The sequence below is a fragment of the Sander vitreus genome, chromosome 11 (genome assembly GCF_031162955.1).
Source record: "Sander vitreus isolate 19-12246 chromosome 11, sanVit1, whole genome shotgun sequence".
Taxonomy (NCBI): domain Eukaryota; kingdom Metazoa; phylum Chordata; class Actinopteri; order Perciformes; family Percidae; genus Sander; species Sander vitreus.
The window spans coordinates 2,489,118-2,514,952 of record NC_135865.1 but is presented as its reverse complement, the minus strand read 5'-3'; the positions used below and the strand labels follow the sequence as shown (position 1 = coordinate 2,514,952).

The window sequence follows — 25,835 nt, the reverse complement described above, 5'->3', positions numbered from 1 at the left end:
AGTCGGTCAAGAAACGGTCAAGGTATGACAAAAAAAACTTTAAGCCTGTCCTATAAGAAAAAAATCACTTAGAAATTGAAATAGCAGGCTAAATGAACTTGTTTGGATTATTAAGTTGTCTGCCTGAACAGTGCTTGTCATTCAAATCAGTGAATAAGTACATTTACTCTACTCATAAGTGCAGTACTCTAAGTACAATTACAATTCTTACGTCCTTGTACTTGATATCTCCATGTTCCGCTGCATATTTCTGCTCCACTACATATCAAGAGGAACATATTGTACTTATTACTCCACTCCATTTATCTAAAAGCGATAGTAACTAGTTTAGATTCAGGTATTAGAAACCCATAATGAGAAATACATAAAAGTACAATATATATTTATACCATACATGTAACTACCCATTACATAAAGTAGCAACAACATTAAAATGCAACTAAGACTACTGCATCAGTAATAAGACTTCAAGAATAGAATATATTATAGACCTATAATAATGTAACATTTAAACGCAGCCATCCTGCATAATGACTAGTTTCTTTAAACTTGGGGATGTTTTGCTGTTTTTATTACTTACGTACTTGTATTTGAGTAACGATGTGAATGAAGAAGAAGAGTATTTTACACGATCCACTGGTAACTAGGTCACCAGTTCTAAACATTACAATATGACAACCTTTGCTTTGGAGGTGCATGTGTGAGGAACAAAAACACTGGGAAGCAGTTACTGTTTCAGTTGTAAATGTACTGCACCGCTTTTAGACAACACAATACATACACATGAGTAATAGCTGTTAACAATTTAACCCACAAGCCTGCGATCAAGAATACAATAATAAAGGCTCCTGAAAATCACTTTCAAATACATGATGTCAGCTCTCTAGACGCTGAAACATTCTCACAACATGGACTGAAGTAAACTGATCACAGCATCACACACACACACAGAGCCACGCAGACCTGAATGTCTACATAGTAGCTGAGTAAGTGGAGAATTACTAACAACCTGCTGGGGTAGTTTCTCTTTATTTACTGTTACTGTTACTGTTTTCTTTTCCGTGAGTCCACAATACTTGTATTCCCAGTGGAAGCCTGCTTCTTGTCCTTCATCAGCTCCTCCCGAGCCATGGGCTCGATGATGGCGCCCAGCTGGGTGAGCACCTTGGGCTTGCTGATCTTCTTAACAGTCCGCTCGGTGTTCCACGTGCGGCCCAGCGGCGAGCGGATGGTGCTCTCAAACTGTGCGTGGTTCTGGAAGGGAAAGGGCAGCGAGTTGACCTGGTGGAGGCTGATGGAGCTGTTTCTCTTCTCCGACACGATGACGCTCGGCAGGTGTTGGTCTTTTCGGCGCGGAGGCGGCGCCGTCTTGATCCTGAACCTCCTGCGCTTGTTGCGGGACGGCTTGAGGTTCGTGCCCCCCCACTCGCCCCAACCGGGCAGCGTCAGGTCCACCACCTTGGGCTTCCCTGCGTCCTCCTGCTTCCTCTTGTCCTTGAGGAAGTCCGAGACGACGTCGTCTCCGGCAAAGGCCTCTCTGATGAGCCCCCTCTGGTCCAGCTTTTCGTCCGAGTCTTCAGCGTCCTCGACGGTTGGAGCGAGTGGCACCTGGATGACTTTTGCCTCTTTGGTGAGCACTTTTTTCAGCTCGATCCCTCTTTTCCTTTTTCGGTTTTTGCCTGCCTTCTGAGTTGCAGATGCCAGGTTTTCTGTGGCCGGGGGCTCCTGGGGCTGAACAGGGGCTTCATCAGCGGCCTCCTGACTGAGGAGCTCCACATCCTCCAGAGTCCTGATCCTCATCAGCCCTTCCTCCAGCTGAGCTGAAGTGTCCGTGTGGCTGGCGTCTGCAGCTGCCTCAGCCTGCTCGGCCTCAGCCTCCCGACGGCTGTCTGCTATTCCTTGGAAAAGGCTCGTGAACTCCGAAAGCTCCTCTTCCTCTTTGTCTGATGCGTCTGGGTCATCTGCCGCGTCCACAGATACGATGATGTCAGTCTCCTGAGCCTGACGCAGTTTCCTCCTGCTGTCAAACTCTCGGAGTAGCGCTTCCTCCTCCGTTTCCTCAACCTCTTCTTCCTCCTCCTCTTCAACAACAACTGTATTTCCCCCCGCTCCAGGCCCTTCAGCTTTAAGAACCACAGTGTCACTTATCTCTTTTTCTGTGGGCTCTTCTGAGAGCTTCCCTCTCATCCAGGGATTTGAAGAATCCAGTCCCTGCTCCGCATCGTTTACAAAATCAGGCAGCACCTCTGCGTCGCCTGCTTCCTCCTCCTCCTCCTCCTCCTTATCATTCAGCGAGGTCACCAGCTTCTGGGTCAGCTCTTTGTTCACCTCCAGCTGCTGCTGCATGGCTTTGCGAGCCCCCTCGTCGTATTTGGCCATGATGGCTTTCGACTTGGCCCACTTTCCGCTGTTCTGGTGCTTCAGCGACATCCTCTCCTGCATCCTGGACAGCTCCATCTTATTCAGCTCGTCCAAGGCAGCGGCAGGGTCCGACCTCACCATCTCGTCAAACTGCTTCACAAAATCTTTGCGCTTGGCCTTGTTCTGCACTTTGTGGTATTTCTTGCTCTTGATCTTCCTCTCTCTCCGGGCCTTGGACTCGTAGTAGGACTGCAGAGCCCGGGCTTTCTGCAGCTCTGCGCGTCGGATCTTGGCCTCCTCCAGGCTCATCGCCCTCATTGAAGCCTCCTCGGTCGGGGTCAGGACGGGGTCGTGGATGGGCTGCTTGTTGGCGGACAGGAGGGCGAATATCTCCTGCTCGAGCGGGGTCTGCGCCTTCCAGCCGGTCACCACCCTCTCCATGGGTTTAGGGCCAGAGGGCTCCTGGTTTAAGGGGAAGACCAGCTGCTCGGCCCTCTGGTTCTGTTTGATGATCCCTTTCCACCGGCTCACCTCTGTGGCTGCCTTCTGGAAGGCCACGTCTCTCTGGATCCTCTGGCTCTCCTGCTTGCTGAGAGGGCACTCTATGGTCTTTGCACTGCGCTGCAGGTTCTTCAGCTGCTTCTTGGCCTTGGCCGGGACAGCGGAGGTTTTTTCCATAGTCCCGATGAGGTCAGACAGGTCGACTTTGTCGCCCTCTCCCTCCGCGTTGACAGTAAACTCAGACATCTGGACGGCCGCCTCGGATCTCTCTCCCAGCTTTTTCTTCCTCTTACCACCGATAGCGCTGATGGCTTCCAGCAGCTTGTGGCGTTTTCGTTCATCCTCGCCGTCCTCGTCCTCTTCACTGGTGATGTTTTCATCCGCGTTGTATAAATCCTCCTCATCGTCATCATCACCGTCGTCATCGTAGACCACATCTGGCTTCACCTCTGCGATCTTAGCTGTCCCCTTGGAGCTCTTCTTGAGACTCTTTTTACTCACTTTCTTCTTGGAAACTTTAGCCATGCTGGAGTAAACACCGCCGGAGAGTGGAATGGACTTGGCTGTACACACGTGTGCCGTGAACGGAGCCGTTGTCGTAAATGTATACGCCGCAACGTGACCAGCACTGTCGCAAAAAATATCTCCTTCCCTTAAAATACAAAAAGATGCAATAATGACTGCACTAATGACAGGATATCAATGTGCGGAGATACCTGTAAACAACAATAACTGAAATAAACAATAACGAAAATAGGAAATACACGCATAGAGATTTTTTTTCCTACAAAATGTAAGAAAGTATCGGTTTCCTTAAGATCTATCAGTTTGGAGAAGGCAGTGAAGATAAGTAAAGTTCAAAGTCTAGAGATATATCTGTTACAGCCTTCAAAAAACGAGCAACTTCAATTTGTGTTGCAAGAATAAGATCTGTGTATGACCTTAAAATGTATTTCTATAACTTTATTTTTGTAATATCTTGTAAAGTTGATATATATTTCTTGTTGAGGCCAGTGGTGTGGGGCAGACTTTTGTAATCTCGGTGCCCCCTCTGCTGGCTGACTGCGCGTGCACGTTGTGCTTGTCTACACGTTTGTGCTCGTGACATACCACGACATACCGCGCGTTTAAAACACAGACTGTGGTTTCAAATGTACAATATAGTTATGTTAAATGTTACAATGTGTCTTTATGAGAGCAACGTTGGCCCATGTATGTGTAATATTTACCGGTGTCGCCGCATTGAAAATATGTGAGTGTCATATGTTATACGGTCATGTGATCTGTCATCATCATCAACACTTGAGTTCATCATGGCGGCGGCTGCGTCTGTTTTCCACAGAGTGAGAACTGGCTCGAAAATAGGTGCCCAGTATGACCAGGAAGGCAACCTTATTCAGGTAACGTTGAAAGAGCATTTCAGTCCGTTTTTCAACACAGTATACGAAGCTTTTACTGTCCAACTGCATAACGTTATAGTCACTAAATACCTCGGAGGCTAGTTAGTTAGCTAGAGGTGGAGTTTACCAAAGACATACCGTAATAACATAGGCTACTGTGCTATGTAACGTATATGGAGTTGACGGTCGTGAAAGCTATAACGTTAGCTTATAACCGGTGAATTAAAATACCAATTCTATTTGAGCGTTTAAACGTAAACAATAGTTTCAAGACAATAATTCCGACCACTTCATGATGGCAGACGGAAACATCCCCACCGCACTAACGTTGTAATTTGGCATCTTTCCTCAGACATTAACGTTACGTTAGCTATCTAGATAGATAGACATTTATTGATCCTTTCGGAAATTCATCTTGCACCATACGGCTCATCAGACAGACAGACAGACAACACCACTAAACCCTCCCTCACCCCCACACAACAATACACAGCACCAAATATCTCTACATTATAAAATAGTATACTATACTATAAAATAAATACTAAAATAGTATAGTAATAGTAGGGATGTAGCCTGTCACCGCAAACTGCTTGTCCTTTCCACACCACCCTGGATTTGAGATCGTGGTCAGAGATCTGAGTAACACAACAACCCCTCTGCAGCTGTGTGGGATGCAGTGTCTTGCTCTAGAGCACTTCTGCAGCCGGGCTGGAGACTAGTTTTCTAAAGAGGTAGCTAGATGATTATGTGTGTGTTTGGCTCCCAGGTGGAAACCCGAGAGGATGAGGAGCAGAGCGTCAAGCTGGCCGAGATCCTGGAGCTCCTGCTGGCAGCCGGATACTTCAGAGCACGAATTAAAGGATTGTCACCTTTTGATAAGGTACACACACACACACACACACACACACACACACACACACACACAACCTGTTGGTGCTCTCTCTGTGCTGGTCCCATCATGTTCTTGGGGAAGCTCCCTGATTCATGCGAATAGGGGAGGTGATAAAGATACAAGTATTGCTGAACTATGAATTTAAAGAGGCACGGGAGAGATGCAACAAGCAAATGTGTTTTAGAGGGATGAGAAGTCCTTTCCTCTGAAGCGTCACATGAATTTGTCAGCTGTTTGGGCGGCGCAACTCCTTCAGCTGGGCGGCTTCCGGTAAGGCCGCTCTCTCTGGCTGCATCTCATAGCTCTTATTTGATAGCTCCTCGGCCCTCGGCTGAACCGGAAATTATTCTGTCCCTCCTCGGTGAAGGCCGTCTCGAAGCTCTTATTTCTGCACCGAGGAGCGAGCATCGAGGAGGGATCATCGAGGAGATATAGGCAAGGATACAGGAGAGCAGCCTTCCTGGAAGCCGTGCAGCTGATGGAGTTGCTAACTCCGCACATACAGCAGAAAATTTCACGTGACACTTAAGAGGAAAGGACGTCTCATCTCTCTAAAACACATTTGCTCGTTGCCTCTCTCCTCCTGTGATTTCCTCGCGTCTCCTCCCGTGATTTCCTCACGTCTCTCCCGAGCCTCCTCGGTGGAAGGGACTAAGACGCGAGGAAGGGAGGCAAGTGGAGGAGTCGAGGAGGCAATTTAATTTAAGGGTTATGAGCGTGTACCACCGCTCATGGCTCCTCGGTGATCCCTCCTCGATGCTCGCTCCTCGGGGCAGAAATAAGAGCTTTGAGACAGCCTTCAACGAGAAGGGACAGAACAAGTTCCGGTTCAGACCGAGGAGTTGAGCTGTCGCATAAGGGTTATGAGATGCAGCCTAAATCTCCACCTCACTCAGCGCGTTTCCTCATTTTCTCCTCTTCAGGTGGTCGGTGGTATGACCTGGTGCATCACTACATGTAACTTTGACATTGATGTGGATCTTCTTTTCCAAGAAAACTCAACCATTGGCCAGAAAATGTAAGTGTTTTTTTTTCAGCAGGCTTATTGTTCCAGAAGTGTGGTGAAGTCTTTGGTCATCAATCTAAAACAGTGTTGCTAATAGAGGTGTGAATCTTCACTGATCTCCCGATTCGATTACGATTATCATGTCAGCGATTCAATATCTCGATGCGTCAAATACATTTTTCTATTAAAGCCATATAGGATATCTAATTCATAGCTTTTCAAGCTTCAAAAACAAAACATTCTGCAGTGCTCTAATACTAAATAAATTGGATACATAAAACTACAGCACTGAGCACACGGCACTTCCTGAATGTGCAAAACCTAACAGAATACGTAAACAGAAATGTTGTTAGACATACATTAAATTGTAAACAGAAATAATCGATTATGGCCCGGCTGATTATCGATGCAGCATCGTCCACGATTCGATGCATCGATTATTGGATTCATTTCAACACCTCTAGTTGCTAGATTGCACTGTGAGACATGGTCCAATGGTGGGCGATTTCCCTAAAGTTGTCAGACATTTATAATAACAATCTGAACCTATCAGAGGCAAAAACAGCACTTTTAGTGGACGGATTTGACAATGCACATTTGCCCCCATAGGATTACATTGCACAATGTTCTCGCTCAATACTGGACAAATTTCAAAGGTTGTTGTAACCATCAGTCACTTGCACCCAAAAACAAAGTAAAATAGGGTCCAAGTTGAAAAACCCAGAAGTTACCATTTAAAGCTTCAGCAACCAAAATATGAATATAAATATTGCTTCATCCGTGATAAGTGCTTCTTTCTCTTTGCAGAGCTCTGACGGAGAAAATAGTGTCTGTTCTACCGAAGATGAAGTGTCCTCACCGCCTGGAGCCCCATCAAATCCAAGGGCTGGATTTTATCCACATTTTCCCAGTGATACAGGTGAGAGAATTCATCCTAAACTGAGACACAGACTCTTCGTATATTAATATTCAGCATCAAATGGCCATTTGCTTAGAGCATTTAAAAATAGTAATAATGACAAAGTCAAAGTAATCTAATGTGGTTTCTGTGATTTGTCTTCAAAGTAGTTGTTTCCTCTGCTCCCATCAGACAAAAGTATCCCATCTGTTCGTCTAATTTGAATGAAAATTGTATCCGCTGATAAGATTTTGGCTTGTGATCTGGATCTGTGACGGACTTCAGTATCAGCTCATAAATGTGTTGCATTGCATGCCGTTTTGCCAGAAAATCCAGTGCAAATGACAGGCCCAGTGTGAGGATGGTTCAGCGTTTGTGGAAGTTAGAACTGTACAGCTTACCTTCCGGTTTATGCTCTTGTATCTGATCAGCTGTGTTTTGTGTCTCCTGCCAGTGGCTAGTGAAGCGAGCCATAGAGACCAGGGAAGAGATGGGCGACTATGTGAGAGCCTACTCCATTTCTCAGTTCCAGAAGACCCACAGCCTTCCAGAGGTAACTATACAGTAGCAGTCAGTCACAGAGCCAGAACTGGTTGTACTGGTTGGTGGAATGACATCCAGATGATGGACAATTTAGGCCTTGTTCAGACTGCCAGCCCAAATAAATTTTTTGGCATATCAAGATTATATTATTATTAATTATTATATTATATTATTATATACTTCATTTTACTCCAAGCATTTCGCTAAAGAGGCAACTCGACAAAATAGCTTAACGTTACTCTCAGCGCGGCACACTATGACAATGTTTACGACAATCTTTTAGTTATTTTTGTAAACAAAAACACGGTGTGCAGCTCTATATAATCTGGGCAAATCCAAGTATCGGATCGGCAAATATTCAATATTTTAAAAATCGGATCAGGATCGGGGGCCAAAAAAGCTGATGGGGACATGATCCCTAGTGCGGACGTCTGTCTTAATGATCTGGTTTGAGAAACGTTGGGATTTGCCTGCAGTCTGAACGTAGCCTTTGAGAGAACGAGATACAGTAAATCACTATTTTGATCAGTTATTTGAATACTAGCATATTGATAGGTACATAGTTTGGCTGACTGATGAACTGAGGTGGCACCAAATAATGACTGTAATAATCCTGAAAATGTGAGTTTTTAGGAGTAATAACAGAGTAGAACAATACCCAACCATGTTTTTCCATTCATTTCGATATGTCCCCTTCATTAAATGGATGGTCGTAACAAAAATATTTTATACAGCAAAACGTGCTGTAATTGATCAAGATATTGATTCACTCCATAGGCCAAAATGTGCAGAATGTAATTTCATGTCATTTTTCAGGTGGCAGGTGGAAAAGTGAATTTGTAACCGTGATTGTTAGGCTGTATTACACACAGTACATTGTGTTCTAAATAAGAGCTGGTGTTGACATGTGCTGTAAAACCCCGTGGTCTAGGATGAAGAGTTCCTCCAGAGGAAAGACAAGGCTGTGAGGGCCGTTCTGGATGTATTGGTGAGTTGCTAAACCATCAGGCATCACATCACATAACATGAACACATAACACATTATTGAGATAACTGTTCATACTGCACCGTGTTTTACAACCGTTTCTAAAAAGATTACCGACTGATGTGTTTATTTTTTTTTACCAGGATTAGTTTTACACTGAATATGAATTCCTATTTCTCGAAATGAACACTGGCATTTTGCAGGAAGTGTACAAACCCCAGAGGAAGTACAGGAGGCAGAGGGATGCAGGGGAGCTTCTGGATGAGGAGTCAAGGGTTCACTCCACTCTGCTGGAATACGGCAGGTGAGATTTGACATCTGGTGTGTGTTTCTCTGTAGTCTCACATTGCACCTGTCTCCACAGCGCTGTGTCAGTGCTGGAGTACAGTCTGGCTACATCACCTATCTGTTCTGGTATAGGGGGGGAAAAAAAAACTCTGGGTTTTTTGTATTTTCTTAAACCAATCACATCCTAGGTGGCGCTAAGGTGTCCATGTCCACGTGTAAAAATCCAATTTGAGCATTAAGGTGTCGTGAATAACACAGTTCTACAACACGTTAACATGTTCCTTTTCTTTCTCATAAGGATACATTCTCTCTGTCTCTGCCTTCTTGCTTACCTGAACCCAGTGTTGTTGTAGTTCTTAACCCACACGTGTCTAGTTTTTTTTTAATCTGTCTGACATATTGTTTTTTCATCCATCTATTCATCCCCACCTCTGTACTAGAATGTCCCATTTCCTCCTGTAAGTACTGTAATAACGTAAGGAGCCTACTTTTTCTGCAAGCTACTCACAGCACTGTGTTTTGTGTTTGAGAATGCTCTCACATACTGTATTTTAGGCATGATGGATGCAAACTGTGGTGCTTCTTTGACTAAATCAGACAGCCCTGTCTGGAGTGGGCTGTTTATCCTCATGCTGGATTACCGCCATTTGATGTGTTGATGTTGTAATGTGGCATGGTGTATTTGAAAAATGCTTCCTTTATTTTCACACCTTAGTTATGTGTGGGTTCTTTTCTCTTTCTAGACGTTATGGATTCAGCAAACAGTCCAAACAAGACAAGGTAGGTGGTTCAATGATTTGTCTTTTACAAAGTAACAGTTACCTTTCACTTGGGGAGTTTTGCAGAGAGCATTTCATTTCCTTTTATCACTTAGCAGGCCTATACATTAAGATACACTGTGGTATACTCCTCCTATGCCCCTACCTGTCAGATTGACATTGTCAAAATGGGAACTCTTTCGACATCGTACACATCAGTGTTGTGTTTGCAGGTGTTGGGGAGCACTGCTGCATATGTGAAATAGTTGTATAAAGCCTGTTGTGTCTCCAGAGGGAGCTGTATGGAGTGAGTGAGATATATGTCCTCCATTGATGTCATGGAAGAGACCAGAGGTTTGATGTCAAAAATCTGGAGGTGTGGAGTTAAAAAGAAGTGAGCTTACCAAACCTCTGTAGCCCACTCCTCATCTCTGTTTGCACCTAGAGGCTCCAAAAACATGGCCATTTTCAAAGGGCTCCCTTGACCTCTCACCTCTCAAGATATCTGAAACTGGGTTCTATGGGTACCCACGAGTCTCCCCGTTACATAAATGCCCACCTCATGCTTCATGCAGTTTGGGGCAAAAAACATGCATCTTTTTGCATGCAATAGAACTGTGTTATTTTCACCTATTCTCAAAATGGGGTATTTTAATATTTCTGCATGCTGGGTCTTGGTGTTGCATAAATTGAATATGACTGGAAAGCTGAGACTGTGAATCCATACTGTAGATTGCTGTAACTGTTTAGGAGATATAACAGCATGAGTATGGTCATCATAAACTTTCAGCATACTGTTCTAAGCCCTCATACACTCTAAACATTCAAAATTTGAATAGGCGCCTAACCAAAACATGTCTTTTACAGATTTATGACAAAAAAAAAAAAACGGTGCTGAGCTGCATCTCAAATTAATCTTCAGGTTCCCAGCTTTCAGATGATGTATACCACTTCTATGTGACATCTACTGTTGACCTGCTGTCTCCCTCTGAAGATCCCCTGCCCCCCCCTAAAAAAGACAAAAATGGGTCTCTAAGAGTTAAAGTAGATAAGAGAGGTGATGGAGACAGAAGTGTGTGACTGGTCAGTGGTCATGTTGCATTGTGGGTAATATAGGCACATTGTTTTGACACTTTCTTTTTTTTAAGTGTCCATTGTGAGTCCGACAGTGTTAAAGGAGTACAATGCTAAATCAGTGGAGTACTCTCTTAACACAGTAATGACGTGAGTTGAAGTTTGAGGATTGAAGTGTGGTTTGCTGCTTTGTGGTCGTTTACTGCTTCTCTTCTTTAGCTTCTGCATCCTGTCTCCCTCCTCTAGGTGGACGAGAGGAAGGCTTCGCTGGCCACTGGCTCTCAGGCAGCACCCCCTGGAATGGCAGAAGTGTCCGAGGAAGAAGACCTGCAGGCAGCGGAGGAGGTGAGCACTTCATACAGTGAGTGCAATAAACACGGAAGGCAAAAATCCACCTATGCAGAAAGTAACAGCAAAAAGCATATGGGATGAGAAAGACGCCTACAAGCAGTGAAATTACAAATTTAATATATTATGAATTGAAAATATTTATTGCAGTTAAAATTAAGTGTCTTACTTCTTGTCATGCAAAACATTAACGTTGAGCATATGTAGCCATATTTAGAGTAATGAGAATTCATAAAGTAACTAAAGAGTTAATAATCCTAAGAATAAGTAGTTACTTATCATGAATTGTACAAATAATCACATACCATGGTTTATTACTCAGTATATACAGTATGTCTAACTCTACAAATGACTAATTTGATTTATTATAAGTCTGTGAGAAGACCAGTTTATAGAAACTGTCCTGAAGGTAGGTAGGTAGGTAGGAAGGAAGGAAGGAAGGAAGGAAGGAAGGAAAAAAAGAAGGAAGGACTAAAAAGATGTGGCTTTTGCGGCTTTTTAAAAATATCAACAGATGCTGAACTCAAATCATGAGGCAAAGCATTCCACAGTCTAGGTGCCACTGTTACAAAGACTGAACTCCCCGCCTTAAAGGTGCAGTATGTAACTTTTCTGCATTAAAATGTCTAAAAACGACCATACCTATGTTATATATTTTTTGGAGTTGTGTAGTTACACTATCCCAAATGTTTCCACCAAATGGCAAACTCAGAGAAATCTGTTATTTTATTTTCAGACACGTCACGTTTCATTTAGTCGCCCGTCAGTGGCGTCATATAACCTTTCACCATCTAGCTACTCGTAACTTCCGTCAAAACACGGGCACCCAGATGCTACATTTGAGAGTAATTTTTAAATCATACAATGTCAAAGAAAAAAATACGGGTAACACTGCTTTTTCTGCCAAAATGCATCATTTTGTGATTAATTACATGCCACTTTGCAACACAGTAATACAGCAGAAACCTTATTTATTGATACATATCAATATTAATCCAGCTTAATGTTACTACAATGTATGTGCTGGTTGACAAGTAGCTAACGTTAATGCTAGCTAATGCTTGGTGGATAACATTATAGGGTTACAACATCGTTCAATACGCTCATAAAGTTATTAGTAGTATGATTGTTTTGACCATGGTTAAAAGCAGCACTGCACTAACCCACGAATAAGTTTACTAGTAACGTTAACGTTAGCTGTACAGATAGACGATTAATCTAATGCAAATTTAGCCAGCTAGCACACCCCGCTCTGCCTGTCTCAATCCCCCGGCACAAAGAGACTTAATTCGGGATGATAGCTGACAACACAGCTGGGACATGTCGCAATAGCTAGTTATCGTTAGCCCCAGCCGGTGCTTACGACGCTAACGGCAGTTTAATGAAGCGTCGGGAAACAGAGAATAGCAGACCCAGGCATCCTAGTCACAACATCCATCCATAATGTTAGCTACCGGTGTTTGTACCGTAAATCTCCTCCCTGCCGAATTTCTCCCCCCTTCGCATTTAGCTGTCTTTACAGTTAGCTAGCTAAATTAACCTGACAAAAGGTGGGTTAAGCACCAAAACTAATAGTTAAGATTATAGAAAAGTGAAGGGGGAGATCTGGCAGCTGGGAGATGTTCCGCTGCTGCTGACAACGGCAATCGAACATGCTCGCCATCCTGGAGATTCCCCCTGCAATCCCCACCCACACCCGTCTCTCAGCCTCGTTGAGTAGCTAGCTAGCGTTACAAAAAACCCCGTCCGCCCGGTAAAATTCAAAAGGTGACATTGGTATGTGAAATATACTGTGATAGTGTGGTTTTAGCTGCTGGCTAATCATTAGCCAGCAGCTAAAACCTGCTAACGTTAGCCCTGGCTCACTAGCTAACTGGCCAGCTAGCTACCAATACCAATTGAATCAAGAAAAATGTAATTATGATGGGGAAACTGCAGCTATTTTATTAGTATGACATGAGTAAACGTTACTAAACGTAACGTGAATAAACTTGAATGGGTAAACTCGTCCATGAACTTTCTAATCAATGATAGTGTTTAACAATAAAAACTCCCATAATTCCACGCAACTTCCCAACGTCATCAAACGTCTGTGTTTACAATCCATTGTTTTGGTTGAGAGAGCCCTAGCGGCAGAAAGTTACATATTGTACGTTTAATATGTGGTGGAATTGTGGTTGTTTTTTTTCCTTTCTTTTTAGATGCGAATCAAAACCCTGATGACCAGCATGGCTGCCATGGCAAATGAAGAGGTGGGCAAAGCCTGTTTTCTGTCTCTTTCTTTCTTTTCATCTGGGACTGTTTAGAAATGAATCACCACTTTACTCCCCTGCTTATCAGGGCTCAAACCTCATGAAGCTCTTTCTCCCCACAATAATATGAATAACCCTTAGTTCCTTTTTTCATGGCTTATTTTCCTAGCATTGCTTTGTTATTTTGTTCCATAAGCTGTCAAGGCTCTGTTCTTTTAACTCAATTTGTATGATCTGGTAACTGAATCTTTTTGTACCACCGCATTTACTGTTAACAAAACGACTAAATGGCTAAACCATATGTGAATTGTGCAATTATTTGTTCTCTATTGTCCATGTGTAGGGGAAGCTGACAGCGAGTGCAGTGGGTCAGATAGTGGGACTGCAGTCTGAGGAGATCAAACAGATCGCATCTGAGTACGCTGAGAAGGTGAGCAACAATCGGTGATAATGATGATATACCGATTAGCTCGGTAAGATGACCCTTATTATAAGCTTCCAACGGCGGTTTTTTTGAAAAAAGACTTTGTAAGACACTGCTTTCACACTCCTGTTGTGAAATTAAGATGATAATAAACCAAGGAGAAGAGAGTCCTCATCCGAAAAGGCTTTTCTCTCCTTAAAGATGAAACATAAAATAATATAAAGCATAACGTAAATCCCACACTTGTGTTGCGTGTTTATCAGTCACTTATTCACATACCTTTTCTGTCTTTGTGAGCTCCTAATCTGTGACAGCGGTAATTCTTGACTGCTTATCTGAATCTGAATATCTGATCTTGTAAACACATCATTTTCAAACATAATTTCTTATATACAGTCCAGTACATCAGTTTTGTTTAAAGGGCCAGAAGAAATACTGTTTTCTACTGCCAACCAGCCAGAGTACCATGATGTGACAGTAGAGAGTTGAACATATTAAGACGCTGCTGTGTATCAACATACATTGATACATGCATTTACAAAACACAGCTCACGTATTGAAGTAGCCTGTGGTGGCCCACCACTTAAAAACCTTCATGCTTTTAGCATGCTCTTGTTCTAATAAAATGTATCTCCCATATGTCCCTGCAGCAGTCGGAGCTCTCGTCAGAGGAGCGCTCGGAGCGCTACGGCCCGCTGCAGCAACACCGCAGGGCGGTGGCCTCACTCAACAAACTGATCCAGCAGAAGACTAAACAACTGGAGGAGGTCAGCAGTTTTACTGTGGCCCACTTTCCACTCCACTCACCCAGGGGTTTTTCCTGCATATAGGAATTTTTGGCGCCTCTGCCAAAAGAGGTTTTATTCAGCCCTAAAGGACAACCAGTGCTAAAATGATAAGAAATGAGAAAAAATAGCAATGCAAAGCTTCTCTAAGTGTGTTCATCAGCAATTTACTCAACAACTGTTGAACAAGCAGAACATAAACTTGAATAGGGGCACTAATCAAATGCTACGTTTACACGTGGCATGTCAGACCTGTAGGTGGCGGTGTAACTAGAAGCTCAAGCCCCTGTTAGCCAATCAGAATCCCGAAAATAGCAACAACAGCAACAAATCACTTCCTCTCTCTTCTCTTCCTCACTTCCTCGGCTGCCTAAACCTCCGTTTGTCTCAGTTTACATGCAAACGTGCAAACAAAGTCTTCCAAAATCTCCACTCTGGCCGCAGTTTTCAGAAAGACTCATTTTCACTTGTGGGGCTGTACCGGACTCTCAGTGATTTTAACGGTAGCATTAATATTATTTTTTTTAAGCTTCGTTTTGTTAATTGGGGCTTAATTTACTCAAGCATAATAGGCATATTTGTTTATGAATTAACTCCCCCCATGCCAAAAATGCCAATTTTGAGTCACACCACGCAGTGTCAAACACTTAGTACAACCAGAGTCACTGTGATCCTCAAGTGTAAAACATATACAGTAATCTCAGAATCCAACATGTCAAATTTATATATTATATATATTTAAATATACATTGCTCAGCTTGTGTCGGTCCTCCTGCCTGCTTCTCCATACTGGGGGCGTGCCGACCGGCATCTACTGTACACGTAGGTAATGCACTGACTCTGGAGAAGTACTTCATACAACCCCACTTCAAAAAGCCAAACTATCTGTAGTGCTGAAACAGTTAAATGCTTGTAAAGTGAAGGTGACATAACTATCAAGTAACAAGGATTTATTTTGTCTGGCAGCTACAAGCCAAGCATGCAGAGATGAAAACCGGTTGTGACGATGCCAAAAGAAATCTGATTGAGGTGAGTCCAGGCTAAAATACCTGCAGCCAACTGAGAGGTTTGCCTATTTGTAAGCATCTGTTTGCTAGTAAGATATTGGCAGACACATGGAACAATCGATACATGCAATATTATTGTCAATTGCTGAAGCACTAAATGTCGCTGAATTATTTGGTGGACATTTTGGTACCTGCGTTTATTATGGATCTTGATTTAGTATTTTGAGATGCACCTGGCAAATACTGTCAGAGGTCACCCCCCCCCCCCCAGGGTGATTTGGCGGCTGACATTACGTTCTGACATTACAAAATAGCATTGATCACATCACAATAAGCCCTTCATTATAGATTTAAAAAATATCAGAGATGTGTGTGGTTTAAAAAAACAAACCAAAAAAACAAGAATAAGCGAACATCAGGAAACATTTTTTAAGATGGAAAAAGGGGGAAAGTTTTTTCCAAAACGTTTCTTCCAACAGGCCTTTGTGTATTTTCCCAGGCTACTGAGCACTCTGACAAACTGTTGAAAGAGCTGAAGTCTTTAGGCGAGATAGAGGAGCAGGCTGACAGCAGGTAAGTGGTGGAGAGTAATTGTCTCTTGACTTCTTTGTGTGATTTAATCCTCATGACACAATGAACCTCCCTCTGTGATTTGTGTCAGTCCTCAGTCAATAGTTCCTCCTTCAACCCCAAAAGCGGCCTGCTTGTCTTTTGATTACTTTAAGAACCTGGAACATCAGGAATTAAGAAATTCTTTATATCTGACGTTGGGACGTTTTGTAAAACGTAAATAAAAACAGAATACAATGATTTGCAAATCCTTTTCAACCTATATTCAATTGAATACACTACAAAGACAAGATATTTAATGTTCAAACTGATAAACTTTGTTTTCTTTGCAAATATTCACTCATTTTGAATGTGATGGCTGCAACACGTTCCAAAAAAGCTGTGACGGGGGCAACAAAAGACTGGGAGAGTTGAGGAATGCTCAAAAAACAGCTGTTTGGAACATTCCACAGGTAAACAGGTGAATTGGTCATGATGGGGTATAAAAGGAGCATTCCCAAAAGGTGATGATGACGCAGTGATTAGTGACGGTTCTCTCTGACCAGTCAGTAGTCTGCAGGTTTTCACGTCACCTTTTGGTATCGCCTCAGCTCACTTGGAACCTCCATGGAGGTTATACTAAAAAAAGTACCTGTTAGCAGGTACCAGGGACTTTTTATCATAATGGAAAACCTAAAAAGTATAGTCGAGTCGAGCAGGTACCATGTAATGGAGAAGTGCCCATGGCATGGGTAACTTGCACATCTGTGAAGGCACCATTAGTGCTGAAAGATACAGGTTTTGGATAGGGGTGGTACGGTCCACAAAACCCACGGTTCGGTTCGTAACACAGTTTTAGGGTCACGGTTTTCGGTTCTGTACGGTTCTTGTTACTTTTTATTTTAATCTTTAACACTCCAGAAATATACTTCAGCATATGATATATAGCTAAAATTATTGAATGCATGTTGCACAATACATGCACACAGTGGCAGTTCTATCTATTGTTATATTTCCGCTGTCGTCATAGGTAACATGAAATCCAAAATGTTCCCACACACCAGACTATATACACGATGCTGGAGCATCCTCCAACTCCAAGCAGCCTTCCTCATCTCTCCTACTTGACATTTCTGCACGTGACGTGACCTGCAGCAGCGACGCCTCTCTAATTCTGACAAAAATCTTTTAAACTGACCTTTGTCGATCAAAAAAGCAGACAGATTCAGCAACTGTGTGGCCTATTTCTCGCTTAAAATGTTTTCAAAAAACACTTTTCAGTGAACTATTTTCGTAAAATACGAGATCGTATTCAGAACGAGACGCCATTAGAGTCTGTTTTGAAATTCGAGAGCAGCAAGACCCACATGACACGTTCGTCCAATCAGCTGCCATGTGTTGCGTTCCTCACGCTCGTCCCCCTCGTCGTTTCCAGTAAGTGTTTTAACATAGGTGTATAAGTGGACACTACAGCAGTAAGTGGTTAGTGCACATTAACAGTGGACTGACGAACCGTGAGACACACACACACACGCTCCGAACCGTGCAGTTCTGATGTTTTTTCATGAACTGTACCACCCCTAGTTTTGGAGCAACATATGCTGCCATCCGGGCAACGTCTTTTTCAGGGACGTTCCTGCTAATTTCAGCTAGACAATGCTAAGCCTCCTTCTGCACATGTTACAACAGCGTGGCTTCGTAGTAAAAGAGTTTGGGTACTAGACCGGCCTGCCTGCAGTCCAGACCTGTCTCCTATTGAAAATGTGTGGAGCATTATGTGAAGCACAAAATACAACAATAGAGACCCCGGACTCTTGAGCAACTGAAGTCGTACATCAAGCAAGAATGGGAAAGAATTCCACCTACAAAGCTTCAACTATTAGTGTCCTTAGTTCCCAAATGCTTATTGAGTGTTGTTTAAAGGAAAGGTGATGTAACACAGTGGTAAACATGGCCCTGTCCCAGATTTTTTGAAACATGTTGCAAACATCAAATTCAAGATGAGTGAATATTTGCAAAAAAACAACAAAATGTATCACTTTGAACATTTAATAGCTTGTCTTTATAGTGTATTCAGTTGAATATAGGATCAAAAGGATTTGCAAATCATTGTATTCTGTTTTTATTTACATTTTACACAACGTCCCAACTTCATTGGAACTGGGGTTTGGAAGTGACTTCTAATACAACAGTCTGATATAGGTCAGATGGTCCTTACACAAACCAGTGCTTAACAGTTATTGTCCTTTAGCTACTAGAAGAACCCAGGAATGTGTTATTTTATTAAGGACGGTGGCAAAAAAGCCAGAAAATGTTTAATGCAAAACGTACGAATAAAACCTTTTTTAATGATTTACAATCAAAAATCTGTAGCCGTTATATCATTCCATCTCCTCAGAAATTGTGTTTCTGCAGTTTAGGCCCTTTGAGACATTCACCATCTTGCTCATGGACACTTGCATGATCTTTGAGTGATGGGACAGTCCATCTATTAAAGTTTTGTTGTGTTGAACAGCTTGCTGGAGAAGCTGAGGGCTCTGGTGACAATGAACGAGAACCTGAAGCAGCAGGAGCAGGAGTTCCGCACACACTGCAGAGTGAGTACATCAACACACACACACACACACACACACTGGGATTCTACATTCAGTTGATGCTGCTGGGTGTTTTGTATAGAACATACATCCTGCCCAACAGTAAATTAATACTAATTTTCTCTTGAATGTGTGTCCAGGAAGAGATGGCCCGTCTGCAGCAGAATATCGAGGAGTTGAAGGCGTCATCAGGACAGGATACAGAGGAGGAGAAGGTACATATCTAGTTATATTCTATATTCACTATCCAACGCATGTTGTATTCTAGCATTTGTCTTATACACTATAAAACACAACAGTATAAACATTCATGAAGACTGCCTTCCCTAATAAACCCGTCTTCCTCACAGTTTGCTTAAATTTCTCCTCCTCCTCTTCTTTTCTTAGGAGAGGAACCAGCTGATAGACAAACAGTACAACTCAGACAGAGAGAAACTACAGAAGATCCGTCTGCTCATGGTAACTACTTCACATAACTTAACACAAGGTTAGATGGAAATGGAGTGATCTCTCTGGAATGAGGTCACAGCAGCAGATACAGATAACAATGAGACAAATTGAGAGTACTGAAAATAATCCAAACAAATGCACAGCCTATTCATGGTGTCTTTTACTGGTTTGTTCGTAGATGTGCAGATTAGCCTCGCTGGTTGTTATTGTTCTCTACTTGTTTTTTTGGCACGCTGGCTCAGTGGATAGCACTGCTGCCTCAAGGCAAGTACCACTGCTGATTAAGGGGGGTCGATCCCTGGTCCGAGCAGTAGAGTTTAGATTCAATGCCCGAGCCCGGCCCCCATTATTTTCTGCCACTATCCTCGGGCCGGGCCGGGCCCTTGATCAAGCATTTGTGTTTTTTTTAATCATTACTTTATTAGCCTAATTGGGTGGGGAGAAAGCTATGCCATAATCACAAATATTATCTATATATAGGCTATATTTAGGCCAAAGAAACAAATAAATCAAAAAGTTACATAAGTTGGACTACAGTTACAAAATGCAACACTAGTCATGCGCGGAGTCTCCTCCTCTTGCGCACATCACACCGGGCCTGCTGGGCCGTATGGTGGAGCATCACACCGGGCCTGCTGGGCCGTATGGTGGAGCATCACACCGGGCCTGCTGGGCCGTATGGTGGAGCATCACACCGGGCCTGCTGGGCTGTATGGTGTAGCTTAAGTGCAACATGGAGCCTGAGGATGTAAAGAAAAACAGGAGAATTACCTTTGAGCAAGTTTGGAGGAAAGTCGGAGGTATGGAACCATTTTAAACAAGTCGTGGGCAGTGACAACATCTGTGTCGGCTGTGTTGAGTGCATTAGGTTAAGTGCGGCACGCTGCTCGCCTATGACAGCAAATAAAACGGGGACTTGGATGATGAACAGACACATGAAGCAGGCTCGGTTTACAACCCAGCAGTATAAAAAGTAGTTAATCAAATAGTTAGGCTTAACGTTTAATTATTCTATTTTTTTTATTTATATTTCTACACATTTTTACATGTCTTGGGGACTATTTTTAGCAGCGGATTAAGGATACTTCCTCCGCCATTTGTTAGGCTTAAACAGACTATTATTAACAGAAGTCTGCAATAAAAACTCTATTGAATTAAAGGCTCTCCAGATTTATTGCAGTACCTTGATCAATGTTCTACATGTGTGGCACATGAAATAAGCATTGGAATTTAAAACCCTCTCCTCTATGAGCTGAATCACTCAGGACCTTCCTTCACTCTTTTCAGGCTCGGAAGAACCGTGAGATCGCCATCCTGCAGAGGAAGATCGATGAGGTGCCGAGCCGTGCCGAGCTGACCCAGTACCAAAAGAGATTCATCGAACTCTACAGCCAAGGTGGGTTCCTCCTCAAAATCTGGTCAAACCAGGGTTCGTGCTAAATGTCTCCAAAAAACGGAAACAAAGTGATTCAATCTCTGCCAATTCGTTTGTGCCTTTTCAGTTTCTGCAACACATAAAGAGACCAAGCAGTTCTTCACACTGTATAACACGTTAGACGACAAGAAGGTGTATCTGGAGAAGGAGGTAAGGAACCACAGCGGGCAGTTCAGTTGCATCACAGAAAAGTTCTGTTTGAATTTAGATTTGCCTGGAATTTTAGCACATCTGTCCAGTTTGAGTATTGATATAGTTGAAAAATGAGTCCTGATCAGACAAAGATGTGTTCTTAATATTAATAAGGACAAAATGTGCTTTCATTTCTATAGGTGAATCTGCTGAATTCCATTCACGACAACTTCCAACAGTAAGTAGAACTGCACTCGTGTGTTGTATGTATTTGATGTGATTGTATCGTAGAGACTGTCGGTGTGTTTGATTGAATACGCTCTAAGCTGCTGTACTGTTGTCCAGGGCCATGTCGTCTTCAGCAGCCAAGGAGCAGTTCCTCAGACAGATGGAGCAAATAGTGGAGGGAATCAAACAGAGTCGCATCAAGGTATAACTCTCTTAAAAGGAGAATTCCGCTTGGTACAACTTGGGTTTTATTTTATTTTATAAACTGGCTGTTATGTCTATGGTTATGATAACACTGTACTTACCAAGTTAAACGAGATGTGGGAACATGACGACATTGCCGAACAGCACAGAGCGAGAAAATGATCCGTCACACGATGAGACGGGTGTCGCAGCATAAATAAAGCCAAATCATCCAGGCCAAGTTGTAACAGGCTTCCCACCATTTCGACACAAGCCGCCGCAGCATTCATGTGACGCACGCTTCCTGCTCATCTGCTTTCCCAGATGGAGAAGAAGAAGCAGGAAAACAAAATGAGGAGGGATCAGCTGAACGATGAGTACGTGGAGCTGCTCGACAAGCAGAGGTTGTACTTCAAAACTGTCAAGGACTTTAAAGAGGTGAGACAAATTCAATTCAGTTTTAGTGTCAAATCATAGCAGAAGTTATCCGAGAGATAGAAATACAGATATATGACTCATAATAATTATAGCAGTGGATATAATGGATTGTCACGATGAACAGTGGCATTTATAGTAACAATAAGGATAATAGAAAATGACTAATAATAATAGCAAGGCGTCGAGCAAGACCACGGCAGCAGCTGCAAACAGGATCCAGGTGCCGTCACGATCCGAGGAAATCTGTGACGCGAGAAAGCACGACGACTCCAGAGAAGAAGCAAAGTCAGTAACATGGGACGTGAACGCACCCAGGAAAACAATGTATCAGCTTGTGCTTCATTAGTTCTAGATGGAAGGACATGAGAGGTGTTGCTGTTTACAGGGAGGGACTGTTTTAAACTGGCAAGAACCTGTTTATAATAAAAGAAGAGTGCAACCAGTCAGTTAACAGTTTTATAGCTATATTATATATTGTTTAGCTTATTGGTACCCTCATTGATATAAATGGGGTGAACTTGATATGAAAACGTCTCATTATAGCACAAACTGCAGCCTCCAAAATGATCAAGTTGATTGGGACATTTAAAAAAAATAGACGTCTATAAAATATATAAATGTGTGTATTGGCCAAGTGACCATAGAATGTATTGGTGAGCAAATACCACATTATTTTAAAAGCATCCCTTATTTGTTAAGCTGAGATGAAGCCTCATACATGCCAGATGATGATGTACAGTAATGATGATTTTTGTTTTGTCACCAGGAGTGTCGGAAGAACGAGATGCTGCTGTCCAAACTGAGAGCCAAAGGAGCCTCTTAGTCCTGGCTTTACTGTTGGTAAACAGTTCTTTTTTTTTTTTTATTTAAATGAAATATGTCATCTTTATGAGCTAAATTTATTACACATTAACTGTCCATGAATGGAGTATGATTTAACATTCCACACTTTGTTTTGTCATTTTTCTATGTGGCTAATACGGCTGTAAACCAAGACCTTGTGACTTAAGGCATCTTAAACCCTGTGAGAGGAGTCCTGGACATTACAGTCACACTGTGCTCTTTATATGTGCCAAATCCAGCTGACTGAAAAACAGAATTGCCTTTTTAATTGGTCAAGTCAAAATAGGCTCTTACGTGTGTCGCATATTTTTGGCATAACCTTCGCCACAATGATCACAAATTACCAGCCACTTTCTTAGAATCTAGTCAGCCCATTCCTTAAAAAGTGTTGTATTTCTGAATGAACGATATGACAATGTGTTAATAATAATACATAATATCTGATAGGTTAGGTAGCTTAAATGTCACATCTAATCATAACTGGACTAACATTTACCTTTATAGCAGATGCACTAGCCGTAAAAGATCCACCCATGTCTTCATGTTGATCATAAAGTGGGGCTGCAACAGAAGCGACCCATACCCACTGTGTGTGTTTGCTGATGTGATGTTACAGAATTTGAAGGAACTTAAGTCCCTAATTTCATGATAACAAGTGGTGTGTGAAGATTCCCAGTGCATCACTCTTGTTATGTAAGGTCCTTTGCCAATGATGCTGTTCTTATGTGCCTCTGAAATTTGAATTCACCTCATGTCTTAGATTTGCCTTTGTCACCATCCAATGACCATGTACAACCATTATTTAATAAATGAGAGTCTTTCTAATGAGGATGGAAATGTCTTTGCTGTTACTCACTTCAGATAGGATGTGTTCCGTCAGACACTGTGTGCTGTGATTAAAAACGGCGTACTATCAGAAGTCACCAGGCTGTTGTCCAAAGTCACATGATGAATCTGTGGAGGAAACATCCTGTGTATCACAAAGCACTTCAAATCTTTGTTGCAGATGCACAAGGCAGCCAAATAAACACCCGTTCCAACACACTGACCAGGATTACCAAACAAATACAGGTGCTGGTCATATAATTAGAATATCATGAAAAAGTTGATTTATTTCAGTAATTCTATTCAAAAAGTGAAACTTGTATAATGTATACATTCATTCCACACAGACTGATATATTTCAAGTGTTTATTTCTTTTAATTTTGATGATTAGAACTGACAACTAATGAAAACCCCAAATTCAGTATCTCAGAAAATTAGAATATTGTGAAAAGGTTGAATATTGAAGACACCTGGTGCCACACTCTAATCAGCTGATTAACTCAAAACACCTGCAAAGGCCTTTAAATGGTCCCTCAGTCTAGTTCTGTAGGCTACACAACCATGGGGAAGACTGCTGATTGGACAGCTGTCCAAAAGACGACCATTGACACCTTGGACAAGGAGGGCAAGACACAAAAGGTCATTGCTAAAGAGGCTGGCTATTCACAGAGCTCTGTGTCCAAGCACATTAATATAGAGAGGAGAAGGGAAGGAAGAGATGTGGTAGAAAAAAGTGTACAAGTAATAGGGATAACAGCACCCTGGAGAGGATTGTGAAACAAAACCCATTCAAAAATGTGGGGGGGATTCACAAAGAGTGGACTGCAGCTGGAGTCAGTGCTTCAAGAACCACCACGCACAGACGTAAGCAGGACATGGGTTTCAGCTGTCCCATTCCTTGTGTCAAGCCACTCCTGAACAAGACACAGCGTCAGAAGCGTCTCTCCTGGGCTAAAGACAAAAAGGACTGGACTGCTGCCGAGTGGTCCAAAGTTATGTTCTCTGATGAAAGTACATTTAGCATTTCCTTTGGAAATCAAGGTCCCAGAGTCTGGAGGAAGAGAGGAGAGGCACAGAATCCACGTTGCTTGAAGTCCAGTGTAAAGTTTCCACAGTCAGTGATGGTTTGGGGTGCCATGTCATCTGCTGGTGTTGGTCCACTGTGTTTTCTGAGGTCCAGGGTCAACGCAGCCGTCAGCAGGAAGTTTTAGAGCACTTCCTGCTGCTGACCAACTTTATGGAGATGCAGATTTAATTTTCCAACAGGACTTGGTACCTGCACACAGTGCCAAAGCTACCAGTACCTGGTTTAAGGACCATGGTATCCCTGTTCTTAATTGGCCAGCAAACTCCCCTGACCTTAACCCTATAGAAAATCTATGGGGTATTGTGAAGAGGATGATGCGATGCTCCAGACCCAACAATGCAGAAGAGCTGAAGGCCACTATCAGAGCAACCTGGGCTCTCTAACACCTGAGCAGTGCCACAGACTGATCCACTCCATGCCACGCCGCATTGCTGCAGTAATTCAGGCAAAAGGAGCCCCAACTAAGTACTGAGTGCTGTACATGCTCATACATTTCTAAAAATCCTTTTTTTTTTTTTTTTTTTGGTCTTAAGTAATATTCTAATTTTCTGAGATACTGAATTTGGGGTTTTCATTAGTTGTCAGTTCCAATCATCAAAATTAAAAGAAATAAACACTTAAAATATCCGTCTGTGTGGAATGAATGTATACATTATACAAGTTTCACTTTTTGAATGGAATTACTGAAATAAATCAACTTTTTCATGATATTCTAATTATATGACCAGCACCTGTACTCTCTAGTAGCTGCTTTGGAGCTTTCATTCAGTATCATATAATCCTCCTTAAAAGACAAAAGAGGAATCCACAGATTTAGCATTGTACTCACGTCTTGAGATGGGCAGCTTAAAAAAAACAGCTCAAAAATCGATGTAGACCCAGAGATATCGTCTTTTTATACAATACAGTTTTCTTCCTTGTCAAAACCTAGTCCCTAAATGGCCACGAGGCAACTCAACCGTCAAGACCTCCATTGGAGATTCAGGGGTGTTATGCTAATCGTGGCTAATGTAGCCTGGAACCTCTGCCTGCAGCAGAGAGGAGGAACGCTGAGCTCTCTCTCCTCAGCCCCAACTGAGTCAGCCGACATGACTTTTAATCAGACTTTACACAGCTCCCTCTGGAGACACACAATGGAACCAACACCTGGAAACATTACATTATATAAAATACAATTTCAGTGAAATGTAATCCTGTCAGTTCCTTCAAACAGTGTAATAATAAATATGAAGTCTTTTAGTCATTTCATATCCTAGTGAGCTGAGGGAAGAAGCTCCTACTAAACCTCTTGGTGCTGCCCTGGTGTATCCAGTACCAGGAAGAAAAGGCTGTTACCCGGGTGGTTTGGATCTTTTTTCTTGCAGCGCCTGGTGCAAATATCCTTTAGGCAGGGTAGAGCACCGCTTATTCTGTCTTCAGACAAACAAACCATTCTCTGCAGGGCCTTGCGGTCCTGTTTGGTGCTGTTTCCATACCAGCTAGCAAAAGCACCAGCAGTCGGCGTTTGTTCTCGGCAGCTCATGTTCTGGAGGCTCTGCCTCTTTG

At 42.6% G+C, this 25,835-nt stretch overlaps 2 protein-coding genes across 2 annotated transcripts; one reads left to right on the top strand and one right to left on the bottom strand.

Annotated features, from left to right (window-relative positions):
• Nucleotides 1-727: 727 nt before the first annotated feature.
• Nucleotides 728-3,488, bottom strand: LOC144525959 (U3 small nucleolar RNA-associated protein 14 homolog A). Its single transcript, XM_078263053.1, has one exon. The coding sequence runs from the start codon at nt 3,385-3,387 to the stop codon at nt 1,045-1,047; it is 2,343 nt and encodes a 780-aa protein (XP_078119179.1). The 5' UTR covers nt 3,388-3,488; the 3' UTR covers nt 728-1,044.
• Nucleotides 3,489-4,084: 596 nt separating this feature from the next.
• On the top strand, nt 4,085-22,817 carry ccdc93 (CCC complex scaffolding subunit CCDC93). Its single transcript, XM_078263054.1, has 23 exons — nt 4,085-4,262; nt 5,032-5,145; nt 6,081-6,175; nt 6,971-7,082; nt 7,516-7,614; nt 8,536-8,592; nt 8,793-8,893; nt 9,621-9,657; nt 10,956-11,054; nt 13,259-13,309; nt 13,653-13,739; nt 14,384-14,500; nt 15,485-15,547; nt 16,025-16,098; nt 18,590-18,671; nt 18,809-18,883; nt 19,056-19,127; nt 20,406-20,514; nt 20,621-20,703; nt 20,886-20,923; nt 21,031-21,115; nt 21,421-21,534; nt 22,301-22,817. The coding sequence occupies exons 1-23, from the start codon at nt 4,176-4,178 to the stop codon at nt 22,355-22,357; spliced, it is 1,908 nt and encodes a 635-aa protein (XP_078119180.1). The 5' UTR covers nt 4,085-4,175; the 3' UTR covers nt 22,358-22,817.
• Nucleotides 22,818-25,835: the final 3,018 nt, after the last annotated feature.